The sequence below is a fragment of the Archocentrus centrarchus genome, unplaced genomic scaffold (assembly GCF_007364275.1).
Source record: "Archocentrus centrarchus isolate MPI-CPG fArcCen1 unplaced genomic scaffold, fArcCen1 scaffold_68_ctg1, whole genome shotgun sequence".
Lineage (NCBI taxonomy): Eukaryota > Metazoa > Chordata > Actinopteri > Cichliformes > Cichlidae > Archocentrus > Archocentrus centrarchus.
In genome coordinates this window covers 569,631-585,625 of record NW_022060284.1, presented here as the reverse complement: position 1 = coordinate 585,625, position 15,995 = coordinate 569,631, and the positions used below count along the sequence as shown (strand labels likewise).

At 41.9% G+C, this 15,995-nt stretch overlaps 1 protein-coding gene across 1 annotated transcript in view; it reads right to left on the bottom strand.

The window, feature by feature from the left end:
* Positions 1-5,411: 5,411 nt before the first annotated feature.
* Positions 5,412-15,995, bottom strand: part of cep120 (centrosomal protein 120) — a 36,033-nt gene continuing 25,449 nt past the window's right edge. The window contains exons 19-20 of the mRNA XM_030725682.1: positions 8,911-9,056; positions 5,412-7,465 (exon numbers count right to left, since the gene is read on the bottom strand). Of these exons, the coding sequence (XP_030581542.1) occupies positions 7,249-7,465; positions 8,911-9,056 (363 nt within the window). The 3' untranslated portion in view covers positions 5,412-7,248. The remainder of the gene's footprint in view (positions 7,466-8,910; positions 9,057-15,995) is intronic.

Below are 15,995 nucleotides of genomic sequence, written 5' to 3'. Positions count from 1 at the left end.
GTAACATTATTTCAAATATTTTATTTATAAATGATAAGGAACAATGAAATGTATCAAACCACGAGGAAACCAAAAGACTTTAAAGTCCCTTGAAACAGAATCACACTTTCTAGAAAAAACCAAGAAGCGTCACAAGTTTATAGAACACCTCGACCTCCAGCATGAGATAAGAATGCAGGTCCTCTAATGGCCACTGGGGGCTCTGTGAGTCCAGTTTTAAGGTTAGGGGCGTGTCCTCTTTGGCAGACAGGTGGATGCTGATTTATAAAGGGAGAGGTTTTTCACTGTTACCAACTGAGTCACTGAATTAACCTTTAAATCAAGTTTGTGCTGTTGATGCTTTTTGGAGTATTTTTATTTGTTTTCAGGTCCCACCACAGCATTTCAGCCAGGCTGAGCTCTGGACTTTGCCTGGGTCATTGCAGCACTGTAACACACACACACACACACAGACTTTAGAGCAGAGGTCCCCAACCCCCGGGCCGTGGACCGGTACCGGTACTTAAGAATAAATAACTTACATTATTTACATTCTACTTTAGGGATGTCCAAACTTGCGGTCCGCGGTCCGCTTCCGGCCCCGCCCACTTCCGGTCCGCGAATTGACGTTGAAAATAACATACAATTTGGCCCTTTAAGTTACTTTTTTGACATTTAACCCTCTTAATTGGAGAGGAAGGCGGGCCGCAAGTTTGGACACCCCTGTTCTACTTATTATCTGAGTCTGGAGGATTTTTTTATTCTGAAAAATGAGCGGACTTTCTCCATTACTTCCTTCGATGAACTACTTCATGTGATCATGTCACCGCTAAAATTAAACCCAGAAGCTTCGTACCTGTGTAATGAACCAGGTTGGTTGACCTACATAATGCTCGTTTAAATATTTGAGTGCTCAACTGCAGTAGAAAAGCACCATATAAGAACTAGTCCATTTACCAGCAGCACGGGGATAGCAGTGAGGCGGACCCAGCCATCAAGCTGACTCTCCGGTGCTCCACACCGCGGCTCTGCAGCCTCTCCTGTGAAATCAAAGCTTGTACTGGTGTGAGCCGAACCCAGCCAACCCACAAGCCAGCAAAAATGAGTAGCAGAGAAACAAGCTCAGGGCTCACACTGACTCAGCGTTATGGTGAGTTGTTTTTCATGCGCTCCATACAGTAAAAATCATCTAAGTTGAAGTCGCACAAATCGGATTTCCGCTCTAGTCAGATGGCTTCAGCAGGTCCCAATTTTTCCCAACATTATTCGAATAAAATCACCTAAATCAGTCGGATATTCGCCTACCTCGGGTGAAAAAATGTGGCTCCATTGTAATACATTTCCAATTAAATGTGATCCATAAGCCGGATTTTAGCGCTAAAACCCTCCTCGGCTCCGCCCACTTCCATGCATCAGCTTGTTCATGCACAACTATCCACGGGTTTCTGGAAGAGCACACGTAGGCTCCATGACAGGCTGCTACTTCCGCTGTTCGGTTTTATACTTCCGGTTACCCAAAGTCAGAGCCAGAGTTAATGACAAACTCCTGTTACTTTGTGCTGTAACGGGCGGCTTTATTAGTTGGAACACGAGCTCGGATTCAACTTGTGCTGTTGTCGGTTGTCACTACATCAGTCTGTACATTTTTTCAAATTATTTTATTCTGTAAATTTGTCCTTTTTCCCCCAAATTATACTACCCAGTTGCACATCCTATTACTGTATTTTCTCCTTATGTTTTAAGTTTTCCTTTAATGTACAGCCTTTTATTTTTTTTACGTTATTTTATTTATAGTGTGACACTACAGCATACAGCCTACACAAAGCTTAAACAATGCCTGCCTTCATGTAAAGACGTAGCAGTTAGCAAGATGACAGCTGCGTGTCTCCTCGATCAGCCTTCAGCCAGTCCAGTGTTTCTGTTTCAGTGATCTGAACACTCTGATATCCAGATCAGTGATTTACCTTCCACAGAATAGCTGCAGCATCACTACATGATTTCCCTAATCAGCGATTCAGGAACAGCTGACTGTCTCCACCGCTCCACTTTCCCTTAGCATGACCCATGCTAAGAGCTTAGCTTGGCCGATGCCCTGGCTCGGCTCTACAGCTGCTTTAAGGAAAACAACGTCGCCTTGTTTGTTCAGCATTACTTTATTGATTTTATTGCTTTGAAGGTAATCTGGTGCTCTTATAATTACGTGATTCTTCGCCATCAACACCTTCGGAAAAAACAAGGTAACTGATAATGTGGATGTAGCGACTTCAGGCCATAATTTCATGTCATTTACACAGTGACGGGTGAGGCACTGTTACCTCGCTGCTTTTTAAAACATCCTTGCAATGTCTCCACCTCCGATGTTGTACCATTTAGGCAGGTAAAAGAAACTGCAGTGTCAAAATGTTTCAATGAACGGCAAGCGTGTAAGCCCGCAACCGTGAACAACAGCGCAAACGGAAGTAAACTACCGGTTTCCGCTATGAATTATGGGTAGTGGCGCGAAGTCAGGAATACTGTGGATACTCACTAACAACACCTGGAGACGCTTTAGTGTCTCTGTCAGTTCACCGGAGACAATCATGGCAGCAGGAGGCAAACATAAGCTACAAACTCACAATTAAAATCTGCAGAAGCAAATCCAGAGATGAAGCAATTACAGCGAACTTTGATATTAGACCTCAAACTGTCGGATATTTGAACAATCGGATTTTATCAGACTTACACCTAAGATGGATTTTTTTACAAGTCGGATGAAGTTCAATGGGCCATTTGAATCCGACTGAGGTGATTTCTGCTGTATTTGTGTATCTTATTTTGAAGGCATGTTTAAACGTTACCATGGCGACCGTGGGCTGAGAGGATGTTATTCATGCTGTGGGGATGTTAGCAGGATGCTGCTGATAGAGGTGTAAACAGATACACAGTGGATTCACATTTATTATTACACTTAGAAAATATCACACTTTTATACGGTCGTATGATTTATTTAGATGTTTTTATCCGCCGCACCTTGAAGGCCGGTCCGTGGGAATATTTCCTAACAGTAAACTGGTCTGTGGCTCAGAAAGCATTGGGGACTGGTGAATTAGAGCAAACACTGTAAATGAACTCCGTTAAAGTCCACAGTGGCAGAAGTGAAGAAGATTTGGGAGAGTGGGGTTTCCCCATCACCCCCTCTCTGTGTGTGTAATGGTTGTAATGGTCATAATGGTTTGCTTTGAGTGGAATTTCCTGTCAAGAAGACGGGGAGCATATTACGCAGAGTAGAGGTTGCACTTTCAAAACCAATTAGACATGAAGTTTGGATTTTTTTTTCCGTTTTAATTGGAAACACGTGTGAGGAGGAAAGTTTGACTGTGAGAAAATCTGTCTGCTGGTGACCCGACCGCAGCTTCAGCCCCGACATTCAAAGCACGGTCAGGTGAAGTGATTCATCATCTCGGTGCACGGCCACGTTCTGCTCAAGAGACAAGCAGCAACCTCCACAAACTGCAGTTCCTCTAATGGCCACTTGAGGCTGAACACACTAGTGAATCAATCCTCATAGACTCCAGTGTTAAAATGTTCAAATTTACAGTGGTAATAAGCACATGTACAGCCTGCTACCCAAACCTCTAGTTTCCTTGTTTCTGACGGCTGAACGATGTATGAATCTTTTTTTCTGTTTTTTTGGATAATTTTAATGGAACCAGCTGACAAATATTATAGTTTGCTGTTTGATAAAGACCATCAGTGGTTTGTGCTTCAGTTTCAGTGAGTGAAGTTCTATTTTATTCATCTGTTACATGGCACAGATTAACTCGTCTGTGCATTTTGCCAATGCGACATCCTTGAGGACAAAAATAAGACCACACTCCTCAGGATCAAGGAACATGAAGAACCCCTCATCCCAGTCTGAGCTGCTGCGTGTCTGATTCTGACAACACCCTGTGTGTGTGTGTGTCTGTAGACTGACAACCCGCGAGCAGAAAAGTCCTCAAAGTGCTCAGTGAACATCTCAGTGGGCCTGAGCGTCATCATGTGATACAGATGCTGAGGTAAGTCTGGTTCATTCAGTTTCAGAAGTGGTGATGAGAGCGATGGTCCATCCGCGTGAGTACAGAACTCCGGTATCCCTCTGTGTGCGCGCACGGATAGCATTGATATGCAAATCAAATACCAGCTAGCTACCTGTAGTTTGTTGTATTTACAGGTACCTTGTGGCTACCACTGTATACAGTGATGGTCACAGTAGGGATTGTCCATAGTGCGGCATTTATGCCTTCTAGTATACTTTCAGAGGGTACTTCATGAAGTCTTGGATAATCGGCCACGGACGGTTTCCAGCTTAGCTGAGCCTTCAGGTCAGCTGCTCTGGGACTTGTTGTTCTTGGGACTTGGTACTGATCCCAGAGTGTGGGGGTGATGATCTCCCCCTGACGGCCTGGCTCCTCGCCGCCGTAGCATTTGTGTTGTACCTCATCAATCTCTAGTTGGGAGTTAGCAGGTGTTTCTTGAGCTGCGAGTTGTTTCATCCGCTCGTCGTCAGGTTGTCCTGGTTCCCAGCATCTGCCGTTGACATGTTATCATTTTATAACATTTTTTCCATTATGTTTGCACTTGCTCCAAATTTAGACACAACACAGCAACACAACTGGACTCAACCAGCATCTTCTGCAGATGTGGAAGGAGTGGTGTTTATCCTTTCCACTGTCTCAGCTCCCTTCTTCCGTATTAATGCTCTCTAACATTTCATTATATTGGGCAGCACGGTGGCATGGCGTGGCCGGGGGGTCCGCATGTTCTCCCCGTGTCTGTGTGGGTTTCTCCCCACAGTCCAAAGACATGCAGTTAGTGGGGTTAGGTTGATTGGTGACTCTAAATAGCCCACAGGTGTGAATGGTTGTCTCTCTGCGACAGGATGCTGGCTGTACCCTGCCTCTCACCCTATGTCAGCTGGGATAGGCTCCAGCCCCCCTCCGCGACCCTGAACAGGATACAGGATGGATGGATGGAATAATTACATTCTTTTCAGGTAACTTGTCATGTCATAATTGTGGTTTGTTTAAGTACAAACCTGTATGAACAGCCTCCAAATGTGGTTTCCATTATTTTTGTAAGGGATTGTTGCATTCTTATTATTAATCATGACTGAATTTCACTCAGTTCTCTCATTGGATAAAATGATGGCATAAAGATATTTAATATCCAAAAGCTCAGAGATGATCTACAAGCATCACAGCTGCTCCAAGTTCCCACTGCGACATAAACAGTTTTATAATAGTTTAACATCTCAGCAAATCTGTGCATTCATTTACACCCACAAACATCTGAAGACGTTTTCCAAGCTGCAGATAAAAACACAGAAGACTTTAAAGGAGGATTTCACTCCATGTTTCTCTTTACATCCTCCTCTGCTGGGTGGATGAGTTGGAGCATCTGCTCAGTGCAGTGAATCCTCTTCTATACTGCTGCTGCTTTACTGCTTAAAACTACGAACAGCTGCATTTACACAGTTTAACAACCAAATGGACCATAGCAAATATTTTGACTATTTAAAATATTACAATGGCACAAAGAAATGGAAAAAAGGCTCTGATCATAAATGACCCCCACCTGTATCACAACGACAATCTGTTAACAGATTCTTCAAAGAGCAACAAAAGCTGTAGATTTATTCTTTTAAAAAGTGTTAATTTTCATTTAGAATAAAAATCATATTCATAAATAATTTAGTCTCATATTTTACTGGAGTTTGAGGCATTTTGCAGGGTTGAATTTATTTATTTGAAGACACAAAATAATGAATTCCAGAGCAGCACAAAAATAAATGTGGAGAGTTTCTGAGGCTGAAGCGCCACCTGCTGTCAGACAGAAAAACATCAGCACTCAGACGCCCTAATAACTTAAAAACATTAAAGGACCAGTCTGCTGATTTCAGGTTTTGGTGTAATAACTCTGATCCATGAAAATCAAAACAGTTTATTCAGTTTCCTCCTAAGCAGCTGCAAATGAGCGTAAAACCTTCAACAAAATAAATTAATCTGCAAGCTGTGAAAAAAATATTTACAAGTTTTCTCGATCCTCTGTTACAGTAAACTGAACATCTTTATTTCAAACAGAATAACTAAAAACACAATCACTTGTTTCGCCTGTGGTGCATTCACTGACACGCCAACAAATGAAGGACAAGTCAGTTTCCAAAGTTAATACACTAACTAATATTAAGTGAGAGTTTGGAGATGTTGCAGAGTCCCTGAACACACCGACAGAATCAGCAGGATGATGCTTTAAAAACACTTCACAGTCATGACTCCCATCATCCACCATCATACGCATGAGTTCAGCTTGGAGGCAGAATTTAACACACGAGAAAAACGTCTCACTCCGGTTTAAAGTCGGTCAGCTCCTCCTGGGCTGCGTGTCCTGTTTCAGGGGTGGGATTTTTAAATAATGAGGTCAGCGTATGTACAAGTAATCCTTGTGAACCAAAAACTCAGACGGCTCTAAACACTCAGTTTTTTCTACTGCTTGCTCTGTATGATGTCAGAGAGAGAATATCCCTAATATGGTTACCCGAGGCATAGAAACCCCGCCCACCTGCTGCTGAGAGGTCTTTCCCAGATGGCAGGTGAGCTGACCTGAAACATGACATGCAGTACTACGTTAAACTCCACGATTAAAGTACACAGTGTGTATTACTGCAGCACAGGAGCTTTATGGTACTCTGACTTTACAGTAAAAACACTTAATATCAGCTTTTTATGTCTGATATGCACCACCATACAGCTCTCATTACTTTAGAAACCTTTACCTTTACCTTTAATGCAGCACAGAGCTGCACAAATGTAGAAAAGATGAGGTTAATATTTTTAATAAACACTCTATTATACATGAAGACCTAAATAACGAATGATTGAATGTCTGATTGTGAAAAATGCAGCAGAGGAAATGTGTGTATTCAGCAGTGGATCTGCTGAATACACACATTTCAGACTGAGGCTGTGCGAGCTGATTACAGCCCTCAGGCTGCAGGTCAGGATAAACATTTTGAACTGGGAATCATGAAAAGCTGCTCTACTGGATTCAAGAATTAAAAAATATGAATCTGGAAGTTAGCAGAAAGGGTCTGTTTAAATTCAAACAAGCATGCTGCCAGTTTGTGTTTCCTTCTTTGTAGGTAAGATGTGATCAAATTTGGCTCAGGTTTCACAGCTGGACAAACAGGTAACTGGTTTACCTGCAGCCTCAGGTGTGAGCCAGTCTCTGATTGGCTGCCTGCAGCAGTGGTCAGAGCTTCCCTCTGTCCCTCATGGCTTCCTGTATCTGTCTGTTGAGCTCAGCAATGATTTGGTCTTCGTGGGTGTAAACGCCGGTCCTCAGCAGCGTGTCTCTCTCCTCCAACAGGCGGCTCAGGTGTTCCTCAGCGCTCTCACTTAGGGTCGGACCAGAGGCGGGGTCAAGTGCAGAGGGGGCGGGGCCTAATCTGTCTTCGTGCTGTTTTAACCTGTTGAAGAAAACATGGCTTACAGAGGTCTGTCCTGTGAAGGAGGATTTGGGGTGAGGTCATTTCAGGTTCAATCCTGACAGGTACATCGCCACAGTAACCAGCTAACCCACTATGTTCAAGACTAAACATAAACACGGCGGGTCGGGTCAAAGTAGCATCCCCGTTTGTGGAAGATCCATCAGACCCAGGAATGAAGTTTCCCTGAGTTTCAATACGAAACAGATTTTTTTTTTTTTGGGTGCAACTTTACTGATTTTTTTTTTTTTTAATTTCCTGTGGGCTGCAATTTTTAAAAATTTATTGCTCTATGATCCTAAAACAGAGCAGCTAAACACGTACCTGGAGGCTTTTTCGATTTATCTTTATTTACTCACAAGCGTGAATACAGTCGCATTAGAAACCTCAGCCAACAGGAGGCGCAGGAGTACATCCGATGGCTGCACACAAGTTACAGCACATTACTGTAACGAGTTACTGTAACATGTAACACGCTCAGATCAGCTGGTTGTTTGAGGAGTTCCAAACAGGTGTGTTGCCAACAGGCAATTTGCAGAGTGCCCTCTGGTGGACAAATTATGTAACACGGTTGAAGGGTGTTTCTCGTCTTTTCTTCGCTTTTTAAATTTTCATTCATCAGCCATCATAAATGCTGATACCTAAAGGTTGGCAGAGACTTGATATTAGCCCATCACATCGTCCCATCGAGTAAGTCAGACCATCCAGCTGTCAATAAGCTTGTCTGCTGTTTCCGATGTGCATCACGTGAATATTAGCTGACGTGTTTTTGAGATGGTGTGAAACAAATATTAGTGAAGTTGAAAAACAGCTGACCGCTTCTATTCATGTTGTCTGGCCAAATTATGCCAGTTCACCTCAATGCACAGACTTTACGTAAACTAAGCTTCATGTTAGGTGTGAATGCAGCACTACAGACCACAGGAAACCATCGTTCATGTTAAATTAACTCAGCACTAAACTGTAATTCCAGTCAGATTTAATGACAGAGCTGCTGAGAAGTCTGTTCTCACAGTGGGTGTTTTTTGCTGGTTATAGTGAACTTTACTCATGCAGACTTTTCCAGAAAACATTAACTCTCCTCCCGTCAGTCAGTGTTCGGTCTCAGCTGTGTTTGAGAAGCTTTAAGGATTCAAAACACTTCTGAGGTGCTGCTTTTTTCTTCTGAAACATTGTCTGATGAAGGCTGGCGTGCTGAAGCACATTTTAAACATAATCTGCTGTAAGAATAAAAGGCATTTTGAATTTTTGGATATTTTTAGTCTTATGTGTTTAACCTCTCTGTGAGGTGCACCGCTCTGCTGCCAGTGGAGCTTTCCATGTGTGATTGATCACACGCCACCAGTTCCTGCCTGTGCTCACAGATAGACTGGTGCTGATGTTAGGGTAAGTGTGCTGAACCTGATCATCATCATCATCACGGTCACCTGTTGAGTTCATTCTTGATGCTGTCCAGCTCCTGCCTGTCCTGTCGGACCGCCTCCTGCTCCTCCGTTGCTAGGTAACGCAGCCTCATGGCTTCGAGCTCGGCCTGCTGCTTCTTCAGACGCATCATGGCGTTTTCCTGCTCCCGCTGCAAACACACAAACAAAGCAGGAGAAACTGTGAACGTTTCTTAAATCACCCCGAGCCCTTCACCGCTCTTTCTGCACTGAGCCTCGGTCAGCTGATCACATCTGAACTGAGTATTTGAAAATAAACCTCTGACCCCGGCGCTGAAATGTGTGCATTCACATGCCAAAAAAGTGTTTTCCCAGATTACACAGAGAGCAGTGTGGTGATAAATTTGTCTGGTTTCACATTTTCATAAAACTGGCCTGAGAAAAATGCCGCAGAGAGAATTCACACAGACCAACAGCGACGCGGTGAGAACTCAAAGGAAACTTAATAAAAAAAGTCGTATTTCTCTCAGCTGCTCCCCAAACCGGGCGAACACCAATCTGAGCCGAGTCAGCTGGACACCCGTAAATCCAGGAAACGCAGAAACTAATTCCCTCAGGCCTTTAATTATTAAAGAGTTATTATTTAAAGGCTGCAGGTTACACATCCAACAACCTGCAAGGAAAAAAATCTGATATAAGAACATAAAAGATTAAACATGATGACGTTATGAGTCCTGAACCGCTGAGAAAAACTGCTTCAAACAACGTTTAAGACATAATTAAAAAAAAAAAAAAAGACATAATTAAATTTGTCATTAAGAAATGATCAAATAAGCTAATGAAAAAAAAATTTCTTTTGGTTAATAAAATATCGGCAAATGGAGAAAAACTGAAAAATCCCAACATACGAGAGCATTAAGTGATATCACTCAATGTCTCATTTTAAATTATGAAATTTAGTTCAACGTGGGAGCAAGAAAAGCTGCAGATGGATCATCTTCATCTGTCTTTAGTGAACACAGTTCCTGCGATATCTCACATCAAGTTATTCTGATGGTTAGTATGCAGCCACACCTGAACCCTCGGAGCAGACCAGCGGAGGAGACTCATAACCTCCATCAGGGGCTGAAAAAACAAAATAACCCAAATGTTCCATTTACAATGATGAGTCACCAGAAAGAGGAAAATGTATTTCGTAATGAGATGTCGTCAAAGGTTTAAAGAGTTATAGTTGATTTATCACAGCAGAAAGGCCTGAAGAACTTCTGGTTTACAGCTGCAACTCACAATTTATTTGAGATTAATTTCATGTTTTTATTACTGTGAAACAGCAAAGCCTAATCTATGTAACAGTTCAAGGCCCCAAAAATGTATTTAAACATTTAAATTAAATGTATTGAATCCAACAGCGAGAAAAGCAGCAGGTGGTAATTAAAAAAAAAAAACAATTGTTTGAAATTTTTCCTGGAAAGCCATGTGGTTAGGAGCTACTCGTGTTTCCATCCGCTCATCCTTGTCAGGGTCGTGGGGGTGGAGCCTCTTCCAGCTGATTTTGGGTGAGAAGCAGGGTACACCTGGACGGGTCACCAGCCTGTAGCAGTGCTAACACAGAGAGGCAGACAACCATTCACACCTGTGGGCAATTTAGACTCACCAGGTAACCTAACCGCACTAACTGCAGGTCTCTGGGCTGTGGGAGGAACCCAGAGAGAACAAACTCCACACAGAAAGGCCAAGATGGACTCAAACCCAGGACCATGTTCCTGTGAGGCAGCACGGTGGTTAGCACTAGAAATGGTTTATCCTAAGTTATTTTGTCTGAAAAACAGTCCAAAATATTCCATTTATTATATATCAGGACCAAGAATAGCAACCTATGAAATGTTTTATTATTAGTAGTTAATTAATCAAATCACCCATTTGAGTCTTTAATGGTACCTGAAGAATGAAATGTGTCGCGATGTTAGCAGAAAGGTCACAAGTTAAGAAACTCTGCAGAGAGAAAACGGTTTATCATCTTCATGCTTCACTGATGATCGATTGGTCTATAAAACATTAGAAAACACAGCTGTGCACCGCTTTAGCTGACAAACAGACCAAAATATTTAATGTTTGGTTCTTGAAGAGCAGAAAAGCAAAATTATGAAAATCAGCATTTTTTTTGGTAAAATGTTCATTTATCATAAATAAGAAGGAAAGTGATGAGAGGTTCTGGTTTAAACTAAAACTGATGTTGATTTATTGGGTGATCTGATTCATTGACGGCTGGTCTATAATAAGCTGCTGTGGTGGGGAGCACTGTCGCCTCACTGCAAGAAGAACCTGCACTCCAAGCCGCCGGCCAGCCGTTCCACTGTGTAGTTTCCATGTTCTTGCTGGGCCTCCTGGTATCTCAGCTCCAGTGCCCACAGACGTGCATGGTCGGCTAATTGATGATTCTAACGTGGCTGCAGGTATGAATGTGAGTGCGAATGGTTGTCTGCCTCTCTGTGTTAGACCTGTGAAGGCCTGGCGACCTGTACAGGGTGTACCCTGCTGGGATAGGCTCCCATCCAGCTTGCTTCCATCCATCCATAAAAAAATTGATGGATGGAAGTCTACAAAAACAGGGAAAGTTATTTTGTCTGACTAAATCCCAAAATATTTTATTACCTCTCCCAGCGATAGGTAGAGGGAGGTTATGTTTTCAGTCGGGGAGGTCTGCATCTGTCAGCAGGATCACTTGGAAAATTATGAACGGCTTTCAATGAAAATTTCTGGAGTTGTTGGGGGTGGTCTGAGGAACAACTGATTACATTTTGGTAGTGTAGTATTAACACAAAGAAAATTTGGGGTGGGTGAGGTACGCTGAGTGCCCTTCTAGTTTATGACAGTGACAAAGAAAAACAGCAAATTGTGACATTTGGCCAATCAGAGACATTCGATGTTTGGCAGTCAGGGGTTAGTTAGTGATTCAATACTCTGTTTTTTAATTTACTCAAAGGGCCACGCCTTTTCAAAACCAAAAAGTATTAAAATTTATGACAGCGAAGCCCCAAAAAAGCAGGAAATTCAGTAAAATAGTCGGTTACTATTTAATCACGTACCAATTTTCCATTGATGATTTACTGATCACAGTAAAGATTCACCAGAATCTCATGGAAACGCTCAGAAGATGATCCTCTAAATTAAACCATTAAAAGCAGTTGTTAAAATATCTAACAGGCCGACCAACTTCACCGCACAACTGCTCAGCTGACAACACAAAAATGAGGAAGACTCCGAGCAGCAGGCAGTGGGAAGGTGAACGGAGAGGCTGGAATCTGTCCGTGTGCTTGGCTGATGGAGAGCAGAGCAGGCAGCCGGCTCATTCTGGATGGGAAAACCAACATTTTCACATCACACACACACACACAGACACACACACACAGCTTCCACTTTCACACGGCTGATCGCCTCCTTGCAGAAAAAACATGCCGTCTCACACACACACACACACACACACACACACACACACACACACACACACACACACAGTGTTGACATAGGCCCGGTTCTCTGTGGACCATTAGCAGTCTGTATTACAGGCCGTTTTAAGGCTAATTACTAGAAAAACAAACAGGCTAAACATTTTCTCTAGTGCCCGCTGCCAAGGACAACCTGAGACCGAGTCCTGAAACAATCAGAGGACGAGGTGATACCGAGGCCTCAACGGGGGGAAGAGGAGGAACAGGGGGCTGCAGAAAAAAGTGGCTAAAAGTCAAGACTCTGGAGCAGACATTACACAGTTAAGCTCTGATTCACAGCTGACGCCATCGAAATTCCTGTGTGGATACTGCTGAACAAAACGTGGTCACCTACCTGAGAAATGTATTTAACAGAGCAGACGCAGCTAACAGGCCACCGGGAATGAATTCTAAACAAAGGCAGGGCGGTTAATCGGATTTTGGCTTCCAACAATTATGAAGACAAAATAAACTGTAGATGATGATGATTACTCTCATGAGTACATTTTTAAAGACCTATGACAGCTGGGACAGGCTCCTGATGCGCCTGCAGCGTGACGGACGATCCCTCCTGTGACCATCACTGAAACCGGTCAGCTAGGGCTGCAACAAGTCATCGTTGTAATCGATGACGTTGACCACAAATTAGTCAACGTGGAATTTTATGTTGAAGCATCATATTTTAAAACCCATCCATCTATTCTGTTCCGCTTATCGTGTGATTTTGTAACTGCAATACACCACAGGAAGATATGGGGGCAGTATTGCCTATATTGTCTGCCAATAACAACAATACCAACGAAGAAGAACATAACAGGACCTGTTATGGTGCTGGTGGAACGTGGGCGGGTCCTCGTCTGGACACGAAGCCGAAGCGCACAAACGTGGGAGAACACGCTCCCCTTTCTGTGCTGCAAACACGTTTTAGGGTCCAAACCAAACTACTGCAGCATCTGTGTGCAGCACAGAGGGAAACACAGACAGCGATTAGAGCAAGACGACAAGTACGCACTTTGTGTCCTTTTATCTGTGATGTGAACTGATACAAAGCAGCAAGTTCAGCCTTAGAGCCCAACCTAATTCACAGCCGTGAAAATCGCTGCGCTTTTCTCCTGTAATACACATGTAATATGGTAGAAAACTGGATGTTGAGACGGCAGAGTCACGTCCTTCTGCCGCTTTCATCACGCGTTCTTGGTTCCAGACCAGCTAGTTTGCGGGGCCGGAGTTGAACCGAGTGCTTCCGCAGTGGAAAAAAAACGCTGAATGGTTCAAATACTGGCACCGGAACCCCGTCGGTGGAAAAGTGGCCAGAGAGGCGGGTGGAGAAAATGAAAGAAAATGGAGACAGACTGTCAAAGGTTTGACAAAAGTCTGACAGAAACCAAAATAAAGCTGAATGCAGAGCAGAGCTTTCCTTCCACGGCAGCATCGCTGCAATGCTGAGTGTTTAAAATGCCTATGGCAGGCCCTTCTCACATAAAATCCAATTCAACACACTTACATTACAGATATCTGAAATTGATTTATGACTAGTAGTTTGTAAATGAGAACTCGTTCTCAAACATTTTTACTTGGTAAAATAAAGGTTTAAAAAAAAAACTGGACGTATTACTAAATTAAGATATCTCTAATTACATTCTGACTAGTAGAAATGACGTCAGATTTACATTGAGTTGAATGGAAGCTTCAATTCAAGATATCTACATTGAATTACTATCTGAAACAGATACTTCAGATCAGGGTTATTATAGTTAACGAAAACGAACAAAATAACGAAAACTGAAATTGAAAAAACATTGTCGTTAACTGAAATAAATAAAAACTATAATTAAACGGAAAAAACGATAACTAATTAAAACTGAATTGTGAGTTTACAAAACTAACTAAAACTAACTGAAATTATCGATAAGCTGACTTTCATTTACTTGTTTTTTTTTTTAAAGCCTTGTGGATTGATATGAAATCATTGTTTCCGCTCTCCGAGTTTAAGCTGGGAGCGCCACAGGACAGCTGTGTGAGTGAGTGCGCATGTGCTGGTCCGCAAAGTAAAGGCTGCAGTCTGCAGAGAAAGCGGCAGAGTCCCGTATGGAGGCTCTTTGAGTACAAACACCTGCACACGACCACAAGGTAATTAACACACACAATCCAGCTACACAAGCATAAATGTGGACATGAGGTCGGACACTTCCGTAGGTTATGTACAAAGACCTGCAAGTTGAATTAGCAGCATCTAACCAAGCTAGCTCCAAAACAGAAGCAGCTTCAGGTGGTGAGAACATCAGGATGCAGCTGGATTTGACCTTTGACTCCTTCAAAGAGTTTGTTTTTGTTTAACACCACATGTAGGCGTTATTAATCTGCTGCACTGATGCTGAACTTTATTGTGGAGTTTATTGTAGAATTTATTGAGTTTGGGAGTTCATGTTTTTCTTTGTTTCTCCCTGTTGATGTTCATGTGTGTCCTTAATATTACACACATTTAGCATGTAGTGCTTCTGTCTTGTGAACAGCTGGTTGTTGAATATATTTCTTTAAATGGTATCTTTTGTCAAGTTTTCATTACACAATAGTCACTTTTGCACCTTGAATCTTGCACCTGATCAGGTATGAAAATACTAAAACTAATACTGAAACTAACTAAAACTAAGCATGAAACCAAAAATAAAAACTAATAAAAACGAGAAAAACCACTCTGAAAACTAATTAAAACTAACTGAATTAGAGAAAAAAAAAGTAAAAACTAACTAAAACTAAACTATAATGTAAAATCCAAAACTATTATAACCCTGCTTTAGATATCTACAATTAAATTATGACCAGTCAAAGTTAATTCGAGATATCTCGATGTTTGTTCTGACTAGTCCTAATTCTAATTCAAGATACCTTGAATGTATTTTTAGATAGGAGATATATAGTTTGTGCAAATTAAATTCTAGTTATCTTGAAAGCAAATAATGACTAGACAAAACTAAATTACAGATATACAGAACTATAATTCTGATTAGTCAAAATTCCCTTTAAGATATCTCCAAATGAATTACAGATATCTTGAATTAGACGGCTTTTATATTTAAGATGTCTTAAAATAACTAGTCAGAATGACATCAGAATGAAAAGTTTATAAAACAGTTTGTTAAAACAGCCATAAAATCAGAGATTCTGTGCAGATTTCTTAAGCAGTCTTCAAGTACACGACTCTCGTGCTCTCCGCATATCCCACACTGAGGAGCACTTTCTATACTGTGGCATTTTCTTACAATTTTTTTTCAGAACGGCCAGTGCCATTGCAGCCACCTGAAATTCTACACAGGCAATTGTTTGCACAGCTCAGTACAGCACAAGGGGGCTTACACACAATCGCTTAATTCAGATATCTAAAAATGTAATTTTGACTAGTCATAATTACGTTTGAGATCTTAAATTGTAATTACAGATGTGTGTGACCCGTCAAGTGACGAATCCGGTGACGTCATTTGTTACATTTTGACTCGTCAAAATGTAACTGAAGATATCTTGAATTATTATTCTTACTAGTCAGAAAGTAAATGCAGATATCTTAAATTACCATTCTGGATAGGTCAAAATGCATTTTTAGATATCTGAAATGTAATTACGGCCTGCCATAAAACGCTGGTGCCCTGG